The sequence below is a fragment of the Poeciliopsis prolifica genome, unplaced genomic scaffold (assembly GCF_027474105.1).
Source record: "Poeciliopsis prolifica strain line A6 unplaced genomic scaffold, Auburn_PproV2 SCAFFOLD013, whole genome shotgun sequence".
In the NCBI taxonomy this organism is placed as follows: Eukaryota; Metazoa; Chordata; class Actinopteri; order Cyprinodontiformes; family Poeciliidae; genus Poeciliopsis; species Poeciliopsis prolifica.
Window position 1 is genome coordinate 3,114,514 of NW_026562388.1, and position 21,481 is coordinate 3,135,994.

At 43.3% G+C, this 21,481-nt stretch overlaps 1 protein-coding gene across 1 annotated transcript; it reads right to left on the reverse strand.

Moving 5' to 3' along the window:
• Positions 1-259: 259 nt before the first annotated feature.
• On the reverse strand, positions 260-21,245 carry atr (ATR serine/threonine kinase). The gene is made up of 48 exons (XM_055038584.1): positions 21,086-21,245; positions 20,849-20,940; positions 20,100-20,252; positions 19,129-20,006; positions 18,936-19,045; positions 17,999-18,175; positions 17,739-17,902; positions 17,058-17,210; positions 16,604-16,802; positions 16,230-16,486; positions 15,947-16,143; positions 15,761-15,861; positions 15,042-15,213; positions 14,606-14,761; positions 14,320-14,514; positions 13,684-13,779; positions 13,500-13,589; positions 13,332-13,427; positions 13,107-13,237; positions 12,874-13,017; positions 12,399-12,492; positions 12,187-12,312; positions 10,883-11,089; positions 10,498-10,611; positions 10,277-10,392; positions 10,058-10,178; positions 9,822-9,959; positions 9,567-9,738; positions 8,520-8,686; positions 8,274-8,438; positions 7,150-7,241; positions 6,975-7,066; positions 6,699-6,876; positions 6,439-6,624; positions 5,232-5,391; positions 4,840-5,019; positions 4,554-4,696; positions 4,383-4,480; positions 4,075-4,304; positions 3,132-3,266; positions 2,742-2,942; positions 2,362-2,505; positions 2,136-2,286; positions 1,460-1,616; positions 1,167-1,320; positions 898-1,049; positions 685-790; positions 260-581 (listed from the first exon to the last, which is right to left on the reverse strand). Exons 1-48 carry the CDS (start codon positions 21,136-21,138, stop codon positions 408-410), a joined length of 7,767 nt encoding a protein of 2,588 aa, XP_054894559.1. The 5' UTR covers positions 21,139-21,245; the 3' UTR covers positions 260-407.
• Positions 21,246-21,481: the final 236 nt, after the last annotated feature.

Consider the following 21,481-nt stretch of genomic DNA (forward strand, 5'->3'; position numbering starts at 1 on the left):
AGAAACACAATAATCACAAATACAGCGACTCTCTGAGTGTCTGAACCCATAATGGCACAACGAAAGAGCCTGCTCCGCAAACGAAATTTCAGCATGCAACCTTACTCCGCAGCGGTGGTTGAGCCGAATTTTCTTGAACCTCTGAACGTTAGCAGGTCAGAATCAGAGAAGGGAGGATTAAACTCAATCAGCTGACAGTCTGAGGTGCATCAGAGGAGCTAAGGAGGGTTAAAAGATTAAAAGACGCACTCAATCACACTAACCAACAGACGATCTCTTTATTACAAACAGCACATACAATCCAAACCGTTTATAAAATAAAAATAAAAAAATCAGGAACTTCAGCCAAACTGAAACTTTACTCAAAAAGTGCTTTATGATGATTAACGTAACATGTATCTATCTTTCTACAGGTATGGACCCCAGCCCAAATACATCTGACAGAGCATTTTGTCATCTGTGGCTTCCTGGATGAGGTAGTGCACATGTCCCTCTATTGACAGAGGGAGGCCAAGCACTTTATTTCTGCTCTTTATCACCCCCTGGAGACGCTGCTCGATGTCACACACGTGTGTTTTGGCCTGGAAGTGACAGATAGGGTAGAAATTAACAGCTTGAAGCAGAAACAAATCATTTGTGTAAGACCTATAAACAAAATCCACAAAAAAAAAAACCCAAACAAACCTTTTCATTAACTATCTCGCCTGTCTCATTGGCCTGGGTTTTCACCAGTCCTTTGGATGGTTTGCTCCACTCCACCAGCGGGTCGTGAAGGAAGGTCTTCAGCACACTTAAGGAGTAATAGCAAACAATTATATGATGGAAGTGCTATTTTTGAATATGGACACTAAAGAAAAACAAGTTTTTGACAATCACAGTGTATTAAACTGTGTCTACCTCATGAGTGGCTCTCTCTGGTCTCGCATCAGTCGAAGCGTGACCTCACAGGCCTGTCTAAATAAACCCTCAGTACCCATTGGCCCCATAGCATGGACCATGTTTTGGGTAAGTCGGAAAGGAACTACCTCGGGCACGTCAAATGTCTCCCCCTGGTGGACACAAAGAGAACGGCACATATAAAGCAAATGGGAGGGAAAAGGGACCAAATCACACAGCAGATCGAGTTCCTCAAATAAGTGTCGATACCTCTAATCTGAGTGACTAACCTTGTTAAAGAGGCAGTTGAAGTCAACGTGGACACATTCCCCAGTGAAAGAGTCAAAGAGGATGTTTTCTCCATGGCGATCGCCAAGTCCCAGGATGTAGCCGACCATGGACATCACAGCAGTGGAACGGCAGTATGCAGAGCGACTGCTGTACCTGGGTGTGAACATTGGAAAAGAAAAGAAAAGAAAAAAAAACAGAAATGAAAAGTGAACACGTGTATACATTTCAACCTAATCAACATTCCTGCTTGTACTATTGTCCTCCGTGCTCATGCAGTGGAGTAGTGGCATACCATGATTCAGGGTCAGGAAAAGTTTGGAGGAACCACTCATAGAAGACGGGCGGATGCTGAGCGCAGAGCACCTCCTTGTGGATTCGTAGTTTTTCCTCAAAAGCAGCCGTTTTGGGTAAAATAAGCTTCCTCAGCTCTTTACCCGACAGGTGGATGCCTGGAGAAATACATAGTCAAAATCTCTTCAGCTATTCCAGTCTACAAATCTTTCCCACTTGGACCCACAAACTCTACAATGCCTTACAAAACCTTTCAACTTTTCACGCATTCAGAAATATTTTCCCCAAATATTCTAGGGAAAAAAAAAAGAGATTAAAAACTGTGGGGACGATTTGCAGTTACTGCCCATACGTCAATGAACAATTTCAACAATTTTGCTGTGGAGTGTAACTCCAAATTATTCACAGAAAACGTTCAATAGCCATTAAGACAACAGATGTGTTTTTAATACTAAAGTGAAATCACAAATGAAGTATTTACTAACTTTGTCCTAAATCCCTCAGTTTTCTACGGATGTGCATCGGTCCTTCGACTCCACTATTATGCTCTACTTCATGCTGGTTCAACACATAAAACACCAGTAACGTAAAATGAAGCTTGTCATAGTTCCGCCACGTTAAAACGTAAACAAGAGGCATGGATGCCTTTGAACGGCAGCTGACAAGAAAATAAATACCTCTCTCTTTGTACAGCTTGGTGAGGATGTATCGCAGCCCAGCGGTGTTGCTGACCCACTCGATGATGCCGCACTCCTCGTTGAGTGGGATCACGGCGTAGGTGCGGATGTGCAGCTCCCTGCGCCTCGACTCGGCGTCCTTACGGAGACACTGCTCGCAGAAAGCGCTACGGTGAGGAGGGCCGCGTCGTTACCAGAAAACGTGTTTATCAGTCAGACACACAACCTTGTTGATGAGACAGTTGAACTCCATGAGGCGGCAGTCTTTTCTTAGATCATCTTTAGGTTTACACATCATGGTGTAGCTCCGACCATCTGAGCCCTTCAGACTTATCTTTTTGGGCTTCTGCAACGAGGCTAAAATCTCCACCTTATACGAAGACATGCAAATAGATCAGTTAGGATAAAAAAATAACATTATTCTAGACTCAAATGTCCAAAAATCTAAGCATATCAGGATGTGACTTTTTACTCAACAGTCTGGTAATACAAACATTTTTACACATTTTGATTTGCCCACTTTTCTAAAACTGAAATTTATCTACATCATATTCCTACATTATAAATGTTGGGTAGCGAAATTCAGACCCCATCTCTCCTACTTACGCCGTCTTCAAAGCCGTCCAGGTACGCCCATTGTCCGGGGAAGGCGTCATGCTTTGTGTTCGCCCCGCCAGTAGAGGGCAGCGTGGGGATGAGGACAGACTGCAGCGGGATGAGGATCTGGCTGAAGGTGGACTCCTCCACCAGCCGCTTCAGCTGCTTGAAGTGAACGCCCATGCTGAGGGTGGTGCTGTTACCGTCCACCTGAATGAGCGACGCGATCAAACAAAACTGTATTTTACAAAGTAAGAAACTTTTCCCCCCCTCTTTTAGGGTAATGAAAACACACAGTTAATCAAATCGTCTTAATTTTCCTCTTACGTTCAGCGATCCCTTAAATCAGGTGTAATCTCATTAGCCCTAATTTTTTACATCCTGTGAGGACATTTTTACCGGCTTGTTGCAGAGCTCCAGCAGCTTATCGGTGAGTCTGTTCGCGTCTCCAATGAATTTCTCCAGAGGCTTTTTAAGACTGATGGCGCTCTTAAGAATCTGATTGCAGCGGTTCATGCGCATGGGGTAAGAAGACTGAAACACAAAAGGCACACATGGGCAGGCAATTAAATAGAGTTGCTGTTCAAACAACAACAGCAGCAATGTACCAGGAAAAAAAAAAAAAAAAAAGGAAAAGTAAACAAACAGGAGATACCAACCAGCCCAGACCAAGGAGCAAAACAGGGAAGAAGGAATATCTGTATAACTTGAGTTACAAAAACATTTAATTTCCCTCTGGCAACAAGAGAAGTATTTTTGATTTGAATTTGAATTAAAATAAAAGGAACGAGAGGAAGGAAGAGAGGCATAGAACCTGAGGAAACAATGAAGAACACATAAATGGAAAGAAAGTAAGAAAGAACAAAAGGAAGAGAAGGAAAAAAGATGAAAGAAGGAAAGAAAACAACAGACTAAGAAAGAAATGTCATTTACATATTGGAATGGGAAATACACTATTTCAGTCAGACACTATTTCACACTCTCAGATTGAATAAAATCACTGAGATGTTGATATTCTCTACACTCACACTGTAAATATTGATACTTAAAGTATTTTGTAATTCAATATGTTTAAAACCCATTTTTTACTGCTGTACTTCCAGCAGATTCATCTACATATGGAACCAACAGGACTTCAGCAGGAAAGTTTAGGGGAAAATAACATTCTCACTCACTCTCAAAACGTCTATCCACAACTGTATGTCCGATTATTTTAGCCAGGATAAAATGCATGTATGCTAACACTAAGGAGCTAAGCAGGTTTCCAATTACAAATGACAGCATCTGAGTGAAACTGAGATAGTTGAAGGGAAAACGGAAAACACGCAAAACACCAGCCAACCTTGGAGACAGCGGTCATCAGCCACATGGCTTGCTGCGGGTACGCGAGGAACACTTTGGCCACGATTTTCATGAGAACCTTGAAGACCTCGTCGCTGGAGTGACACACCCTGGAGATGAGCTGGGAGAAGGCGGTGAGGAACTGGTAGGGCGCCAAGTTGGAGCAATGCTCCTCGACCACTGCGTTGATTTTCACGAGCTCCTGTCGCATCTGTCGGTCGGCTCGTCCGGCTGTGGAGGACGGACACGAACGTCGGGGAACCGTTTCCAGTCCGACCGGCCCTGTGCTCTCTGGCCTTACCTACTTACCTTTCTCACAGTCGCACACTTTAGCTCCGAAATCCAACCAGAGGGAGAGCATGCGAGGCATCGCCTGGTAGATGTACTGGTTCCCAAACTGCAGGGCTCTGACAGGAAATGAGTTATACCGTCAGACGCCAGTTTGAAGGATATTAATATGCAGAAAGAACGAGAACCTACTTTCCAAAGAAGGTGACGATGTATCGGATGAGGTTCCCCTGTTTCTCCAGCTTGTTATCTGTCACCATTGGCATCACTTTATCATAGTACTTTGCTAGGTAGAAGTTCCCATCCTCCCATTCTGGGAGGAGGTTGGTCACATCCTGCAGACCAAATAAATAAACCAGTTGAAGGTGAAAAGCAAATAGATTAAGAAATTAAATCAACTATCATTGTAGTTGCTAATAATACGTTTATCTATTTGTGAACATAATAAACTCCACAAATAAAAGATACGAGGTAAAACCTTGTACGCCTTCATGATGGCGTTGGACTCGAAGTTTGCCGTCTCTTCCATGAAGCGTCCCACCAGCAGCATGGCCTTCCCTTTGATCTGCAGGCTGCGAGGCTCGGTCAGCAGCTGGTCATCAGGAAAACACTGGGCCACGCCCTTCTGCAGGACGATCAGCGCCTGGTGCACGTCGCCCTGACCACAGGCACACACAGAGGGGTTTTCCGGTTGCAGAGTTGGTTGAAAAAAACGGCAATATCAAGAATAAAAAAAACCCAAAACAAAACACACAACAACCTTAAATACAGTCAGAGCTGCTGTGGACTGAATTAGAGCAAAGAAAACTAATGTCTGAGAAACCTTGAAACCTGACTGAACTTTCGCTATTTTTCACGGGTCGGCAGTACCTTGGACCAGAGCCACTTGGCCTTCTCCGTGACCAGCTCAGCCAGGTTGGTGTTGTCTGCGTTGAGCAGAGCGTTGAAGGCCGTCTGGTGGTGCCCAGCCTTCCTGGCGACCCGGGCGCTCTGCAGCCAGCACTCGCCCACCAGCTCCTGACACACGGGCCTAGAGGACACAACCACGGCGATCGCTGCTCAGAGATCAACAAACTCAAATCAATTAGCTTAGGAAACGTTTTAACCATGGTGGCATTTACTGTTTTGAACGACAATCTAAAGAGGCTCTAATACCCTGTTTTATGTAGGGCTGAAACAATTAATTGTATTAATTGTGATTAATCGATTATTGAAATAACTAATTCAGCAACTGAATAACCATTTACAGACTGCTAAAATAATATACTCAGAGCAGTACTTAAGCCAAAACTCCCCCCTCAAAAAAGGTATATCTAGCATTTATGATGAAAAACCTTAATTTTCTGTAAACCTTTTCTTCTCAGAACTCCTCTTTCTCCTCTTTCGCTTGGTTTAAACTCTGCAACAATTCATTTTATTCAGCACATTTTGCTATTCTACAATTAATTGCTTGATCAAAAAAACATAACAAACCATCCGTACACTGTACTGATGTTAAATCAGGCAGAAAGGTCAGAATTTTTCACATGTTGATGTTAAGACGTATTTTTTAGCTGCAGACACATCCTTTACAGCAAATGATCAAGAGTGTACGAAAGCAATGCTATGCTACTGCATTTTCGGCAATGCCGTTTTTATTTTATCCAAATTGCTTGCTTATTTGCATTTTTAAACGTATTTCTAATATTATACAAGAAAAAGTTTATATAAAATAAGTGGTTAAATAAAACATTTGAACAATTCCAATATTTTTCCTTCTAAATCGTGAGAATAACTGATTTAATAATCAATTTCTAAAGTAATCACTAGTTGACGGTCTAAACATTAGTGGGTACTAAACATTAGTTTTGCACCAGCAATCTAATATCTGAAGCAATATCAAAAACAGAGCTGAAGGTTTAATAAATTCATTTTCATCTACCGAAGATACAACACACAGAGATTGTTTTAAGCCTGTTACATCTTAGAAAGGCTGTTTTCGTCATAAAGCACAAAACTGAACTTTGGAGGCCGTTTTCATAATTTAATAATTTAGCGACCATCACAACAGTGCGTGAACAAACTTCTGTCTCCTTACTGTGGTCTGAGGCTCAGCAGGGCTCGCCGCATGGCCAGGATCGGCTCCTTGGCCCTGAAGGAATTCTGGGTCATCTCCAGGCGGTCGGACCAATGAGGAGGCAGCTTGGTGAGGCTGGGGGCGGAGCCGTCTCCAGCGCCCCGCAGCTCGGTGAACGCGTGCTCCAGCTCGCTGAGCATGTGGAGCCTACGCACACAGGTGGACGCGTTTTAGAGTCACGAGGAAGAAGCCAAAGCTGCTGCTGAAGCTGAAGGCCAGACCTGACGATGTACTCGTATCCCCGTTGGTAGGTCCCACACTCGTAGCTGGCGGCGGACAGCGGGACCACCTGCTCTTTCCGCACCAGCTTCAGCTTCTCGTAGAAACTCTCCGCATCCTGCTTCTTCGCCGACAGCAGCAGCTGGCCGAGCCGCACGCCCCAAGTGCACGACTGCTGGTCTGCAGGGGCCGCGTTGTTATTGGCAGATTAAACAAATACAATTAGAACTGGTTCATATCTACTAAAGTGGAAAGACCTTTATACTTTTTTTTCTAACCTGAACTCAAATAATCTTCCAACAGATCCCACTTCCCAAGCTTCCAGGCGGCCTCCACTCTGTAGGTGTTCAGCTCTGACTTCCACTGCTGCCTGAACGTGGAAAAAGGGAAGCAAGTTGAGCTTAAATCAGGCTGCAGTAATGATGAGAGCAAAGTAGGCTGCAAGTGTCTTACTTATTGGCTAGTACTCCGTTAACCTGCGTGATGACGGTGGACAGCTGCCCCAGGCCGAGCATAGAGATCATCACTCCATGATAGTGACCGATCTAGAAAATATCGGTGAATTTTTTACTATTATAGATGTATTGTAGTACGTCTGAAAAATGTATCATTTAGAGCTTGTTAAAAAAAAGAAAAGCTATGAACAGACGCGTCGTCGTTTGCTCTGTTTTTGTGTTGCCCTGACAAACCAATCAAGGGTTTATCCGGCATCTTGCCGAACGACACGATGACTGCAGCTCCTCCAGAGTAACAAATTGTCTCTTGAACACTCGTGTTTGTTGCATAAAATGTTCAAAGCAAAGGATATCGTTTTAGAAATGAAATTAGACTATAGACAACTAATTAATCGTATGATAAATTAAAATGAGCTTGATCTTTTTAATTCTGATTATTCATAGTTTTTAAAGGGAAGTTTTGTTTACAGAGTCGTCATAATCAATTTTATTTAGATCTGGTTTTCATTTCCGTTTTGTATATTGAATTTGGTTGTTTTTTCTTTTGGACATTGAAAATATCTTCCAGTTCAAGTGTTAAGTAGGGGTGGCCATTTATCATATCGTATGTTCAAAGTCCCACAAAACCTCTCATCACTGTGACAGTAATCATAGCAAGTGTCATATAGTCATGCTGTTGCCTAAAACGAAAGAAATAGATTTTATTGTCACTTTTATCATTTTCACAATAAAATCACAAAATATTGTGATGCTACTTACAGTATAATATTGTAATAAAGCTTTCGGTCAACATCAAGTGTTAAGAGCTCTTGACAAAATGATCATTTATTGGTCTTTGAGCGAGCGAACCTGCATTATTGTGATATCAAAATTATCGCAAAAGAACAATATTATCATCTAATTTATCATCCAGCAAAATTTGTCAAAAGTCTAGATTAGACTTCTAAACAACTTCATTTCTGACCAGGCTGTTGTATTTCCTGATCTGTATTATTTATTATTTAGCTCTTTGTTCATCAATGCCACGTTTTTTTGGTCTATCACATAAAATCCCAATACATTACATAGAAGGTTGTTGTTGTAGAGTGAGTAAATGTGAAGAAGGAATCTGCGGGTGAGAACCTGGTCTGACTCCAGCTGTATGGCCCGGTCGTAACAAGCCGTCGCATCTCGCAGCAAACCAATGCTCTCATGTTCGAGTATCTGTTCCTGAAGCGACGGCTCTTCCCTCCTCAGAGCGTTGACTCCCCTCACTCCGTCAGGCTCGTGCATCGCCGCGTACAGCGTCTGGAACGGGCAGGAATTCGTCACGACGCTGAGATTCACATTGAACACCGGCTTCAGCCGATCTCACAGAACCGGCCTGACCTGCAGGAAGCTGAGGTGGTCCTGGATGTTCTCCTTGTTCTCCAGGATGTACGCTTCGAAGTGCATGAGGGCTCGAGTGTACGCCTTGGACCGCAGGGAGGCCTTAGCAAGCACGTCCTGTGGGATACCCTTCAGGAAGGCCACCACACGGTCATAATCACCCCTTTCTGCAGGACAAAAAGTTCACATTTTATATTAATAACCACATTTAGTAGAGTAATAAGTGATTTAAGTTAAGTAGCAACCACTATTCAGGGTTCACACACAATTTCCTCAGCAAAATTCAAGTACTTTTCATAAATTTAACTAAAATTTAACTCATGAATTAACTAAAAAGCACAGTTTAAATTCACTATAATATAATATTATATGTTACTGTCAGTAATAATATTTTATTGTAGTATTATTCATTCTACCTTGAAGAAGGACAAAGTAAATTGAAATATAATTTAATTTTATGATCTGAAATGTCTCTAAAACACACCTGACTAGTCAGAGAACAAAACACTAAAGTGAACTAAAAAAAGAAATCTGTAACTTTGTTTACGGTATAAAATTTTAAACCAGATCTATAAGTCATTGAGACATTATGAGTAAAAAATATGCATCACATCAAAACAATCCAATCAAATTGTGTTAAGGTAAATAACCTTTTTGCTTAAATTAAATGCCTGAAGACAATATAGAAAGAAAGTTACAAAAAAAAAAAAGTCTTGCAAAGTTTTCTTGAATTTAGCGAGTAGAAATAATTCTGGTGATTGTGACTAAACTATAACACGGAAACTTTAGTCTGACTGAACTTTAGACAGTGAGAAAAAACCCTGTTTACTAAGTGCATGAAAATATCTTTTCCCAACTGCAAATAATTCACATTTAGGCTTTAGTTCAAATGTTAGATTGCAATTTAATACCAAGCAAAGTATTACAAATTGCAGTATTACAAAACTGCAATTTAATACCAAGCACTTTCCAAACCTTGACAAACACTTAGCTGAAATTCAAGCATTTTCAAGGATTTCAGGGACCCGCCTGAAACCTGACCATTACCTGTGACTTTGGGTTTGGCGTAAAGGATGTGGCGGCTCCACTGTGTGAGGTGTGACAGCATGCTGAACACAGTCTGAGTGCTGAGCTGTGATAGGCTGGAGGCTGCCTCCTGGACTCCGCCCCCTCCTCGTCCGTCGCCCTCGGTCAGCACGGCCAGCATCTCCTCCGTCACCTTTGAGACAAAACGACCAGCGCATGAGTGGAAAACGACGCAGCGCCACACCGAGCTATGCTGGAGGGGAGAGAAACCCTGACCTCCTGCTGCTCTGCAGGTGTGCAGCCCAGCAGCATGTAGAGCAGGATGTGAGGCAGCAGGTAGATGGTGACTTTGTAGTCGTGTTTGATGATGAAGCTGCAGCACTTGAAGACCTTGCTGGCCAGCTCGTGTCTCACCTGGATGGAGAACCACACGTTAAGACTTCTAAAAAAAAAACCCACCTGCGTACAGATTAGGAAGAGGACAGTTTGACTGTGTTGAAGAATCGGCTAACCTTGCTGATGAGGTATCCAGCCCAGGTGGCAGACCAGTCAGAAAACTTGCTGCCTCGGCTGCTAAGGTACACTGGCTTCTTCACTTTGGACCAATTCACCTCCTTCTGACTGCTCTTATATCTGCAAGAAAGCATAGGAAGGGTCATCAAAATACTGTGGATTACATAACAGTAATAAAAAATTTTTTTTTCCAACTCTTCTGTGGAAGAGATTTCGACCTGCTGTTGAGGTGAGGCTCCAGGATTTCTTGGATCTGTTCTGGGAATCTCCTCCACAAGCGACGGCCCGCTGAGTCAGTTCTCCCCTCGCGACACTCAAAAATGGACAGCAGCTCCTGCGGCGAACAACCGATCATCGAGTTAGAAAACTCAAATAAGTAAAACAGAACAATCATGAGAATTTGTATGATATTTTTTGTGTTTGGACGCATTTTGCGTACCTGTATGGCATACGCAGCGGAGTCCTGAGCTCGCACGTTATCAGCGTAGGCCAGGAATGTTCTGGTGAGCTCAGTCAGCAGGTCATGGGCAAAGTTGGGATCATCTACTCCGCTCTGTTGACAGGAAGAAAGAAATGTTGTGCTTTCAGAAAGTTGTTGTATCAGAAATTTATTAGGAAATACTTTTTCTACAATAGTATTAAGAGATTAGGGTAATTTTTTCTTCCTAAGTAAAAATGGGCGAAAAAGGACAAACATGAAGCAACATTTTACTTTTAGACGTGTTTGTAAAATAATTAAGTATTTGCAACTAGTTAATTGATATTTCTTTTGTTTTACATCGTATTCAGTCAAAAAAGAGAACAAGAGTTCAACGTTAACTTGCCACGAAGGTGTTGCGGTCGCCCTTGGAGTGTGCGTGGGACAGATCCAGGCGTCCAGGATCCACGGCCCCCAGCTCTCCCAGACACTCCCCGCAGAGGAGCCGGGCCTCGGGGGACGAGTCCTGGCAGCCCTTCAGCAGCACGGACACCAGGCTGGAGATGACAGGCTCCACCGCCTCGCTGGCACACACCTGCTGCAGCAGCCACTCCTGAAACACACAACCGGAGGCGGGTAGAGTCCCCCAAAAATTTTACTCAAGTAAGAGTAGAACTACATCAACATGTTTTTACCCAAAAGAAAAAAGTAGTCATCTGAGAAATTATTCAGGTGGGAGTAAAAGAAGTACTTTGGTAAAAAATAAAAAAAAATCTACTCAAGTACTGAGTAACTGACCAAATGATCAATCAATTCGTATTTAAAAATGACATGACCAGACAGACCAAAATATAACATTAAGTGGAAATGTTGGTACATTAATGGGAAACAAATGACAATAATTTATATTCAAGTAGCAAAGAATGAACAAAATCAGGCAAAATGAACATTTTTACGAATCAATCTCTTTCAATAAAAAAAACTTATGAAACAAAAACTGCAGGTGTGGGTCTGTGTCTGATGAATGTTTGGTGAAAATAAGCTTGCTCTTCGTTCAGTGAATTTACTCACAAGTCTCCAGAAAGTTTACTCAAGTAACAGTAGCAATACTCAGGGTTTCTCTCAGTGTATTATAAGCCTGGCGGGCCACCAGGCTTTTCTTGTGCCCCCATCAGGCAAAGCAGTGATTACTTATTTTAATGACTGCCTTCTTTTAAAAGACTTAATAGCTTATGTTTAGGTATGAATCTTCCAGTTTTCCAATAACATATGAATATCAAGTGATATTTTGAAATTTCCTGTCAATTTTTAATATTTTTTAACACAAAAACACAGCAATGAACCGATCAACGACTGCCCCTGCGACCCGACCACCCGGCTTAGCAAGTTTCCTTGGAAAAACCTCATCATAAGATTACTCAAGTAAAAGTAAAAAGTAGAGCGTAGTAAAAATACTCCTAAAAGTGCATTTTTAAAGAAAAAGTTACGGTACTGACGTAAAATGTAATTAAAGAAATGTAACTAGTTTCTCCCCAGCTCTGCACATAACGTAGAAAAACCCTCATAAATAATTAACATTAAATTTGACTGCACTAATGTCACAAATGGTATCAAAAACGCCGTCAGCTTATAGCATTAGCTCACTTTTCTTTGCAGAGAACTCCAAACACTACCGTAACCTATTAGTCCTTGTTTGGTGTTTCATAGCACCTGCTTGCTGTGCATCATGTCCCTGAGGCTGGTCAGAGCGTGGATCCTCACATCCACGTTCTCATGCTGAACGGCTCTCATCGACAGCTGCAGAGCGGAGGCCAGGTCGCTGCTGCTGGCCGTCAGCTGAACGAACCAAAAGCAAATTCTTGGTCATGTCATTTCCTGTCTTTAGGAGTATTTTTCCCTCTCGACCCTTCATCGTCACAAACCTTTTTGTAATTTTGCAGAACCGTGTGGATGTCTTTGAGCTCCGGATGCTCGGGCAGAAAGTAAATCTCGTGAAGGTAGTCGTTTACTTCGTCCCTGTAAGAGATTGAGAGAAGCGCGGTCTCAGTAGGGATCATTCTGTAATCATCTAGAGCTGTCCGAAAGTTTTCACTTTGCTATGACGGATTTTTCTATTCCAGGATGAAAATGTCTCTAAACACACTGAGATGCAGCAGAACGTTTTAAAAATAGAATACTCATTATTCAAGCCTAGAAAGCTTTACAGACACTTTCCATCCAGTCTGCATGAACATGAGGAATTTTATAAAGAGAATTGGGCCAAATTTCTGTCTCTCGATATGCAAACATCAAGTCCCAAGCAAGCTTTACCAAAATCAAGAGTTCAATTAAACTCTTGATTTTCAATCTTATTCATATTGATGCATTCTTTTTGTTTTTTTTTGTTTTTAACGTCACCTGTTGTCCAGGATGAGGAAGCGAATGATAGCGGCGGTCTCTCTGGGCCGCAGGGGGATCAAGGGCAGCAGGGCAACAATAACATGACTCAAGAGAGGCCCGAGGTGGGAGGGCTCCACACTCCTCACAAAACACTCCCACGTCCTGCAACAAGGAAGTGCAATCTTTCAACTTTTTCTTTTCACCAAAACTCGTTTAGGAGACGACTTCACGGGGAAGAGGCAGGTACTAACTGGCAGCAGAGCAGAGGGAAGTCCTCTCTGTAACGCAGGCCCGTGCGAAGCGTCGTCATCATCTTCACCCTGACGGAGCTGATGTGCTTGGATCCCATCAGGCGCATCAGAGCCATCACGCTCGTCAAAGCCTGGCCGCAAGGACACGCGCAAAAGCAGATGTGTCGAAGCGGACGGGGCTGGAATGCTGCGGCTGCGACCGGCACTCGGCCGAGGACGACTCACCATTTTCTTGCGGTCCTTCTCCCCTGCGCTGGAGCTGAGCAGCTGCATGTTGAAGAAAGCAAGAATCCCCAGCAGCTTGGGCTGCAGGTAGTCAGCCTGAAACACAGCAAAGTCACATTTAGGTGGAATGTCGATCATATCACAAACTGAGAAGAAAAGGATGTGGACCATGTGCTCCGGAGTGGTGATGTCTCTAGGACCCTGGTATGGATCATCGTTGGATGCAAAGGAGGCCAAGATGGCTAAACCGTTGAAAACCTACAAAGAATTGATTTTCATCACTGAATAAGTCAATAAACGGCAGAGAAATTACAACAACAAAAAAAAAAGGTGGTTCAGGTTTTCTGCCCACCTGCTGGTAGTGTTCCCCCAGACGAAGCAGCAGCTCGTTGTGGAGACCCTGGAAGTCCTGTCTGAGCAGGGAACCCAGCTCAATCTCCGTCTCACTCTAAGACGGAAAACGACTCACATTTTCCATGTGATGTGTTTCACAGCCAAATATTATCACTTTATAGCACAACTAAATAACTGTGTTAACTTCAGTTGTTATAAAAATGTTGTATATACATATATATGTATAAAATATGACTAAATCAATTTGACTTTGTCATTTAACGCTGCAAGAGGTTGAGCAGCTACAGCTTTTCCTCGCCTACATCTCCCAGAATGCTGTGCCGTTCAGATGTATTATCTATTGATATTGTTCACAGGTTTATCGCGATATATACTGGTACAGATTTAGTGTCCAGCCCTGTAAATAACATTTCCAACTAGAACTGGAAGATATTTCATACGCCCAAAATAAAACACGACAACCTGAAACAATAAGTGAGACAGAATAATAAAAACCACACACAACTGAAGCCATAAACAAAACAAATCATGATGAACCTGAAAACAAAAAAAATATTACTCATCAGAATGGAAATCATTGAGTTCCTTTTGCTTTATAATGCAATTAATTGATTAATATTAACAAAAAAAAAACCTGTAGATAGTGAAATGCTCTCTCCAGCTCCTCCTTGGTGCAGGAGCAAACCAGATGACTGAAGATGTACTTGAAATTGTTGATCAGAATCTCTCTCCTGTTCGCCTTTAGCTCGATAGCAAGCGCGCGGATGAGGGCGGAGCCTGTGGAGCTCGCCTTGGCTGCCAGGTACGGCAGCAGCACCTGGAGCGTTCGCTGCGGACACAGATGTGCGAGACAGCGCGCGTTTCAGTGGCGTGAAAAAGATGCCGCTTCTGGGGGAAAGAGAAGTTCTGTCTGAGCGTACGGTGAGGAAGCGGTGGAGGTCCGGGAAGTCGAAAGCATGCGCGATTTGAGCCAGAATGTCCAAAGCCAGCTCTCTCTGAGTGGCCGATTCGCTGGTCTGGTCGGGCGTGCTCCGCAGGGCGGAGGCGTGGCGCGAATGCAGCGACTCCACCAGAAACTGAAAACACGAGCCACAAACAGAAAGATGCCGTCCACAATTTCTCCAGTTATCTAGCTTTCTGAATCTATCAAAGAAAAAAAAAAGCCAGTTTATATCTAGTTTAGATTGCTATTTTATTACATTTAATCTGTACTAAAAAGGTCAGATAAAATCATCAATCACAGTTTTTTTCTGCTTTAATTAAATCTTTCAAGGTGTTGCAATTTTATATATATGCAAAAGAAAAAACAATGCCACTAAATGCAGGTACAGATCCACAGATTGGCAAATTATCTACCTGGCAGATGGGGTTCTTATACTGGCTGAACAGGGTCTGCAGCTTCAGCTCTTTAGCAGCCGCCAGCGCTCTGATCTGAGTGTAAGCATCAATGGACACAGTGGCCGACTTGGACAGGAGACAGTGGAGCAGACGCAGCAGGGAGAAGGACACCAGACTGCCCTGAGAAGCCCTAACGAGAAAAGGAAAAGACCATTTAACATTTACATGCAGCAGATCTCCTCAACTGTCTATAAAAACGTGGGAGAAAAAAAATTCAGTACCTTAAATTAAATTCACCTTTTTGCTCAGACTAGGGGTTTAAAAAGTGTGGTCTGGGGACCAATTTGTGGCCCCTGGAACAATGTTGTGAGGTCCCGTGATACAAATTTGGCCCTCCAGTGAGCTTCTTTTTTTAGATCACTTTTTTAGCATGAGAATTTCAGTGGTCTGAAATGTTTTTCTTTTAACTTGAATTTGATTGTAAGCAGGGCTAAAAATAATCCAGCAACTCAAACAAAAACAAAACAAAAAACCAGAGCACATTAATTCTTCAATTAAACTTGGGAACAAACTAAATAATTTTCTAGACTGAATAAACTGATGACAAAAATAGCACCGTGTTTAATTGGCACCATGTTTAATTCATATATTGTGTATTTAGTTTATTGATTTGAAAAAAAATCCAAGAAGATTATTTTGAATTTTAAGTTGTAAAAACTGACGTTCAATTGTTTTACCTGCCGATTTCTCCTGTGGTGAGGATGAGTGTCTTTCGCAGGTCGTCGTCTCTGCTGGCTTTGGCGTTGCTGAACGCCTCCTTAAGACGCGCAACCAGCAGCTGCAGCGGCAACGAGAACCCGCAACAAGTGGTCAGCCTCCGTGTGACTTTAAAAGCGCTGCGTTTAACTGCTGAAATGTCTCACCTCGCTCAGCGTATCCTGCTCCGAGTGCCTCGTGGACTCCGTCAGCAGGAAACGCACGGATTGGCTAAAACGCGTCCTAACGGCGGGATCGGAGTCCTCGATCAGGCCGATCAGGGCGCAGAGAATGGTGCGGGAGTCGCTGTCCGCACCGAGCAGGTTGACGTGCTGGCAGAGGTGAGGTAGGCCTTCCAGAAACGCTGAAATAAGTCGAGTCGAGGGTGAAGAAAGCAATTCACAACACTGTGAAAGCTCATTTAGAAAACAAAATAAAACTTTTAGTTACCTAGTTTGACACAGCTGGCAGTTTGAGGTCTGAGTAAAGCTATGAATGGTTTAACAACGGCTGCTTTGAGGAATGGCGCTTTATTCCCAGCATGATGAGCTGCAAGACTCCAGCGAAGGCAGAGGACTTTGGAAGAACACGTGGCCTCTACGTCGGAGTCACAAAGCTTGGAAAGCTCCAACTGGACGCAGCTGAGATGCCCAACAATCCTGGCGAGCGCCACCTTGACCCGCTCTGACTCATCCTCCAGCAGCGACCTACAACAAAGAAGAAGAAAAAAAAGCCACGATGTAAACTACCAACGGAAGCACAAACCACGGCGGTAACAACGGCGAGAACGGGGATGTCCCGTTTGCCGGTGGCAGTTCACGCACGGCAGAGCGGTGCCAATGAGGTCGTGGTGTGAGGGTCCCAGGTGATGAAGCAGAATGGGGAAGACCTCGACGGCCGTGGCCCTCACCGCCTCGCCCTGGCTCCGCAGCGCGTCGCCGAAGATGCAAACGCGCCAGCCGTCGCACACGCCCCGGCGCAGAAAGGCCAGCAGCGACACACAGTCCGCCTGGACTCTATGTGCTGGAATCACATGTCGGGTTCAATGTTATGCAATGATGTTAAACTGAAATACATGGTTGTAGATGTAGATACATGCAAAGCAGCTCTAAAAATGATTGACATTCCTACAACACATGTGTACACAAGCCTTAACCTGAAAAGTAAGAGAATACATTTAGAAGACACTCCACAATTACGAGGATGTTTTGCACATTTTGGAAGCTAAAGCTGAATGTTTTCTCATCTGCTGGCTTGAGATGTGACAGGATTACTTACAATAACAGAAGCTGAGTCTCTGAGCCAAAGTGGAGAGCCAGGAAGGAAACCCTGAACTCTTAAAAGCCGAAGCAGACTTGTTCTCACACACCCAAGGAAGAGACAGCAGGGCACACACACGCCGCTGGAGCCCATTTTCAATCTGGCTGTTCACTGCATACATATGGTCACATAACATGATCACCAAAAATCTGTTGCAATTTAAGAAATGTCACTAAAACCACATTTTTTAGCAAACATATGATAGAAAAACCTGAGGGAATACCAGGGTTTCTGCAGGTTTCACGCATTCAACTTTAAGACCATTATGAATGAAATTCAAGACCTGCATCATGACAGAAATGTACAAAAGAAATAAGATGGGGAAAAAGCTGGCAGGCTGGCTAGCCAGCAAATGTATTTTAGCAGCTAGTTAGCGGTAGCCTGCACCACCTTGATTCATGGAACATAATAAATATGTCTGATGGAAAATCCTGCGAGGAAAATATATGTGATTAAATATTCCTGCCACTACAAAATTTAACTACTATCACTACATTTCTTTAAATGAATTCAAGACATTTTAAGGCCTTAATTTTAGATGCACAAATTAATTTTTTTTTTAGTATTTAGTAGACATTCGTTCCTTTTCATAAAAAATAAATAAAACCTCAAAGAAAGTTTTTTTTTGTGTCTTCTTACATGTCAGGTAGAGAATAGAGTCAAGAACTGTGATCGTCGATTGAAAAGCAGACTTAAAGTATTCCTGATGAGAGACGGGCCGAGATGCTCCTTCTAGCACCGACTGGCAGCTCTTCAGCACCCGGCTCATAGTCTCAGTGGAAACCCAGACCAGAGGACAGGAACTGTTGACGAAAAAAAAAAAAAAAAAAAACTGTGACTCTATACCTTTCTGCTACAACTCCTCACTAGTAGATCTTGGTCTGTTTGAAGGCAGGTACCTGAGGGGTGAGGAGCACAGCACTGCCAGGTGCAGGATGAGGGCCAGACCCTGCAGGGCGGACAGGGTCTGCAGGCTCTCTGGTTCTGCAGAGGATGAGCTCAGAACAGTCAGCAGCTCCTCAACACGTTGATTTAATGCGGCCCAAACCTCACTGCCGACACGCATGTCCAGCTCGCTGAACACACAAAGACACAAAATGACTCAACAGCTGGAATTAAAAAATCTACAACTGTAAAGCAGAGCTTTTACGCAGAGCTTTGTGACATGATTATCAAAAACATTGCACTCAAAAAGTATTTTAAAATATACATCACCATAAAATGTGGAACATTTAATGCCCCGATAAGCTACTTTTGAAATAAAATATATATTGATTTAACTGTAAAAGTTAACAAGTTAAATCTTTAATAAGTTAAAACTGAACTTAATTCAATTTCAGATCATCTTAACCTCAGCTTAATTATCATAAACAATGCCTTAAGTTAGGAGGTTGTAATCCTGATGGGAGCTCCACTGTCTTTCCAGGAGACTTGTTGCCTGCAGTTCACTTTAAATTCACTCTGCCAACACATTTCCACACACTTGGGAGTGGAAGTATGGGGCTTTTAAACCATAACTGCTCTAAAACAACCTCAGATTAATGTTCCTTTGGTCTGGTTTTGGCTTTTGAAATCATTTTTGTTGAAGTTAGCAAGCTGTGTCCCCAAACAGAAGTGACTCCTCCTACAAGAGGAGGATCTGCTCAGCGTCAAGAGATGAAATGTAAAGATCTCGGGTTTCAGACGTTAAAATTTTTTTCCCATGGTTAAAAATGATTCAAGAAAGTTCAGTTCCACAGAGAATGTGCTCCGAACTAGACTCAGTCGCAGAAACCGACCAAAGGATGTTTTTTCTTAACTCTCATCGATGTTGTTTTTGTCGTTTTGGTGACCAACCTGTCGGCAGATTTGCGGGATCTCTTGGCGGGCGTCTCTCCATCTCCTGTCTTCTGCATCACGGTAGCTTTCTCAGCCTGAAGTGCAGCTTGGAGGAACCCTTCTGCACACTGCAAAGCACACAACAAATGTAAAAAGCAAGATGCAAACACGGCAAACACAGCAAAGGTTACAGAATAAAAAACTTCAGTACTTCAGATTGATTTTCTGTCCCAATGGTGCGCGCCAGAGTCCTGCAGACGTCCGCCACCTGTTGCCTCCTCAGCAAGGCGGCACCTTCATAACTCGGGACGACAGACAACGAGAAGCTGAAGAGAACGCAGAGGGATTCGGTAAGCTCCGATCCGAACTTAACTCCTGCCCCTGCGAGAGCACAAACGCACTCGAACATCTGCGAGAGGTAGACGGACTCGAAATCCGAGTGAGAGACGTGAGCTGACTGAAACAGACAGCGGGTGAGCTTCAGCAGCTCCCCTTCGTAGGGCTCCTTCTCATCCGAGAAGTCGTACGTTTCGAGCAGGTGAAAAAAGGCAGCGAAGAAATTGTGGCTCTGGGTCTCGTCGAACTTTCTCAGCTCCACCAGTTTTCGCAACATCGCCATGGAAATCTTCCTCAGCCTGGTGTTGCTGTTCGCCAAAACAGAGCAGGCCGTCTCCCAGGCCGCGCTCAGGTCGCGACAGGAAACGACTCCCCTCAGAGTGTCGGTTATGATGCCGAGAGCGACAGCGGTCAGCGACTCCAAGGCGGCAGGCGACGAGAGAACGAGGGGAGTCTGGGTGAGGTAGGAGGCGCGCGTGGTGGAGAAGAGGAAGCGCTCGAGCTTCACGGGCCACTGGTTCTGCGTGCGGATGTCCGACCCACACAGCGCAGCTATGTGGGCGTCCAGGACGTTGCTGAGGTCTTGAGCCATTAAAACAAACTCCCGAACAAGGCAGCTGAAGATGAAGGGCACCCGGACCCGCAGAGAGTGAAGCAAGGAGCACAGCACAGCAGAGACCCGGCCGTGGATGACATCACAGCCCGGAGATGCTCCGATGCGGAGCAAACGCACCGCCACCCACTTACTGAAGTCTGAAGAAAAACAAGTGAATAAATAGAGAAATAAGTGCTTTAGTTGTTTTCTCTTGTTTATTGTTTTTGTTTTGTTTTCTACATAGTCCGTACCAGTGCAGCTCTGTATGGTGTCTGGATACTCAGCAGGCTGACAGGCAGGATTGGCAAACATCAGAGATGAGGATTTGACTATATGTTGCACAAAATCCAGCAGCATTACACAGGCCGGCTCCGAACTGGACTTTTTATTTAAGCCCAGAGCAACTGAAAAAAAAAAAAAAAAGATTATTCGTTGGTTTAAGTACTTCACAAAAGAATAAAAATAGCTAAATCTTAAAAATGTTAAAATAAATAAACAAATGAATCCATATTCACCAAAAGTGATTTAAGTGTAAAATGTTCACATATGCAATTCAATACTTTTCTACAATCAAATTTTCACACTTCTGAGTCCATTATTGGTCAGTTTACACAAATATTTAAACTGAAGCTCCATCACATCAAATAAACATTTCTGATTACTCTGAAATACATGCGGTGATGAGTAAATATATTGGGAAAGTTATCTTCCACATTCTATGAAAACTTGCAGAAGTGTCGCTTTCTTAATATGCGTTTTCATAGCACTTTAATAGCACTCAGTCTTTTGCTTGGGATCACTATATGACCAGAAACACCTGGGGGAACAATGTTGGTGATTAAAATATTTAAAGAAAACCAGGTTGATGCGACAAAGAACAGCTGGATTACAATATATTCTAACACCTAAAAGAACGGTGCGGGTGTTTACAACATTCGCTTCGACGTAAAGCTGCATTCCCACCTGCTGTCTGTGTGGCTCGTTATTACTGCCGACTTACCAACATCCACATTTGTCAGTATCCTGTCAATGAACTGGCAGAGGATCTGCCGGGGCTTCTGCACCGCTGCTTCGTACTCGGCAGCGCTGGCACTGCAAACAACAAACACGGCATTGACCTCACGAAATGAGCCATTACACATTTCTACAGACGGTGACCGATTAAAACACGAAAACAGGTGGCGGAGCTCTGTAACAAGCTGTTAGCATGTTAGCTAGAAGCCAACTTTTAACTCACTTAGCTAGCTCTTGAAGAGCCGGTATCATTGCAGACATTTCAAGTCCATCCATGGTTCCGCTTCCGTCTTGTTCGGCTTTGTGGAAAGCTATTAAGTGCAAAAGTATAAATTAAGCCGTTTTGACGGAGAGCTGTCCATCGCCGCTCCACGAGTTTCGAAAACTTTCGCTCCAAAGTGACGTCATTTGTTTTGGTACGGTATTCGCCGAGGCTCAAAATACTCAAGCACGAGTTCTGAGAGCCACACTGCATATTTATTTTTAATGTTCATTTTTTGGGGGGCAATTAACGTAAAAATCAGCCCAAGAAACTGAATGAATATATAAATTAACAAAAATGGCGAAAAATATTTGAGAGTGTGTTTTTAGCAATAAAAACACACAATTATTTGTGGAA

What these genes read in the sequence shown, in the direction of transcription:
- atr (XM_055038584.1), bottom strand. Translation starts at nt 21,138, where the DNA reads ATGGATGGACTTGAAATGTCTGCAATGATACCGGCTCTTCAAGAGCTA. An exon ending in CTGGATACCTCATCAGCAAG is followed by an intron (nt 9,960 to 10,057) that starts GTTAGCCGATTC and finishes TTCTCCATCCAG; the next exon opens with GTGAGACACGAGCTGGCCAG. An exon ending in CAAGCTGTACAAAGAGAGAG is followed by an intron (nt 1,617 to 2,135) that starts GTATTTATTTTC and finishes GTATTTCTCCAG; the next exon opens with GCATCCACCTGTCGGGTAAA.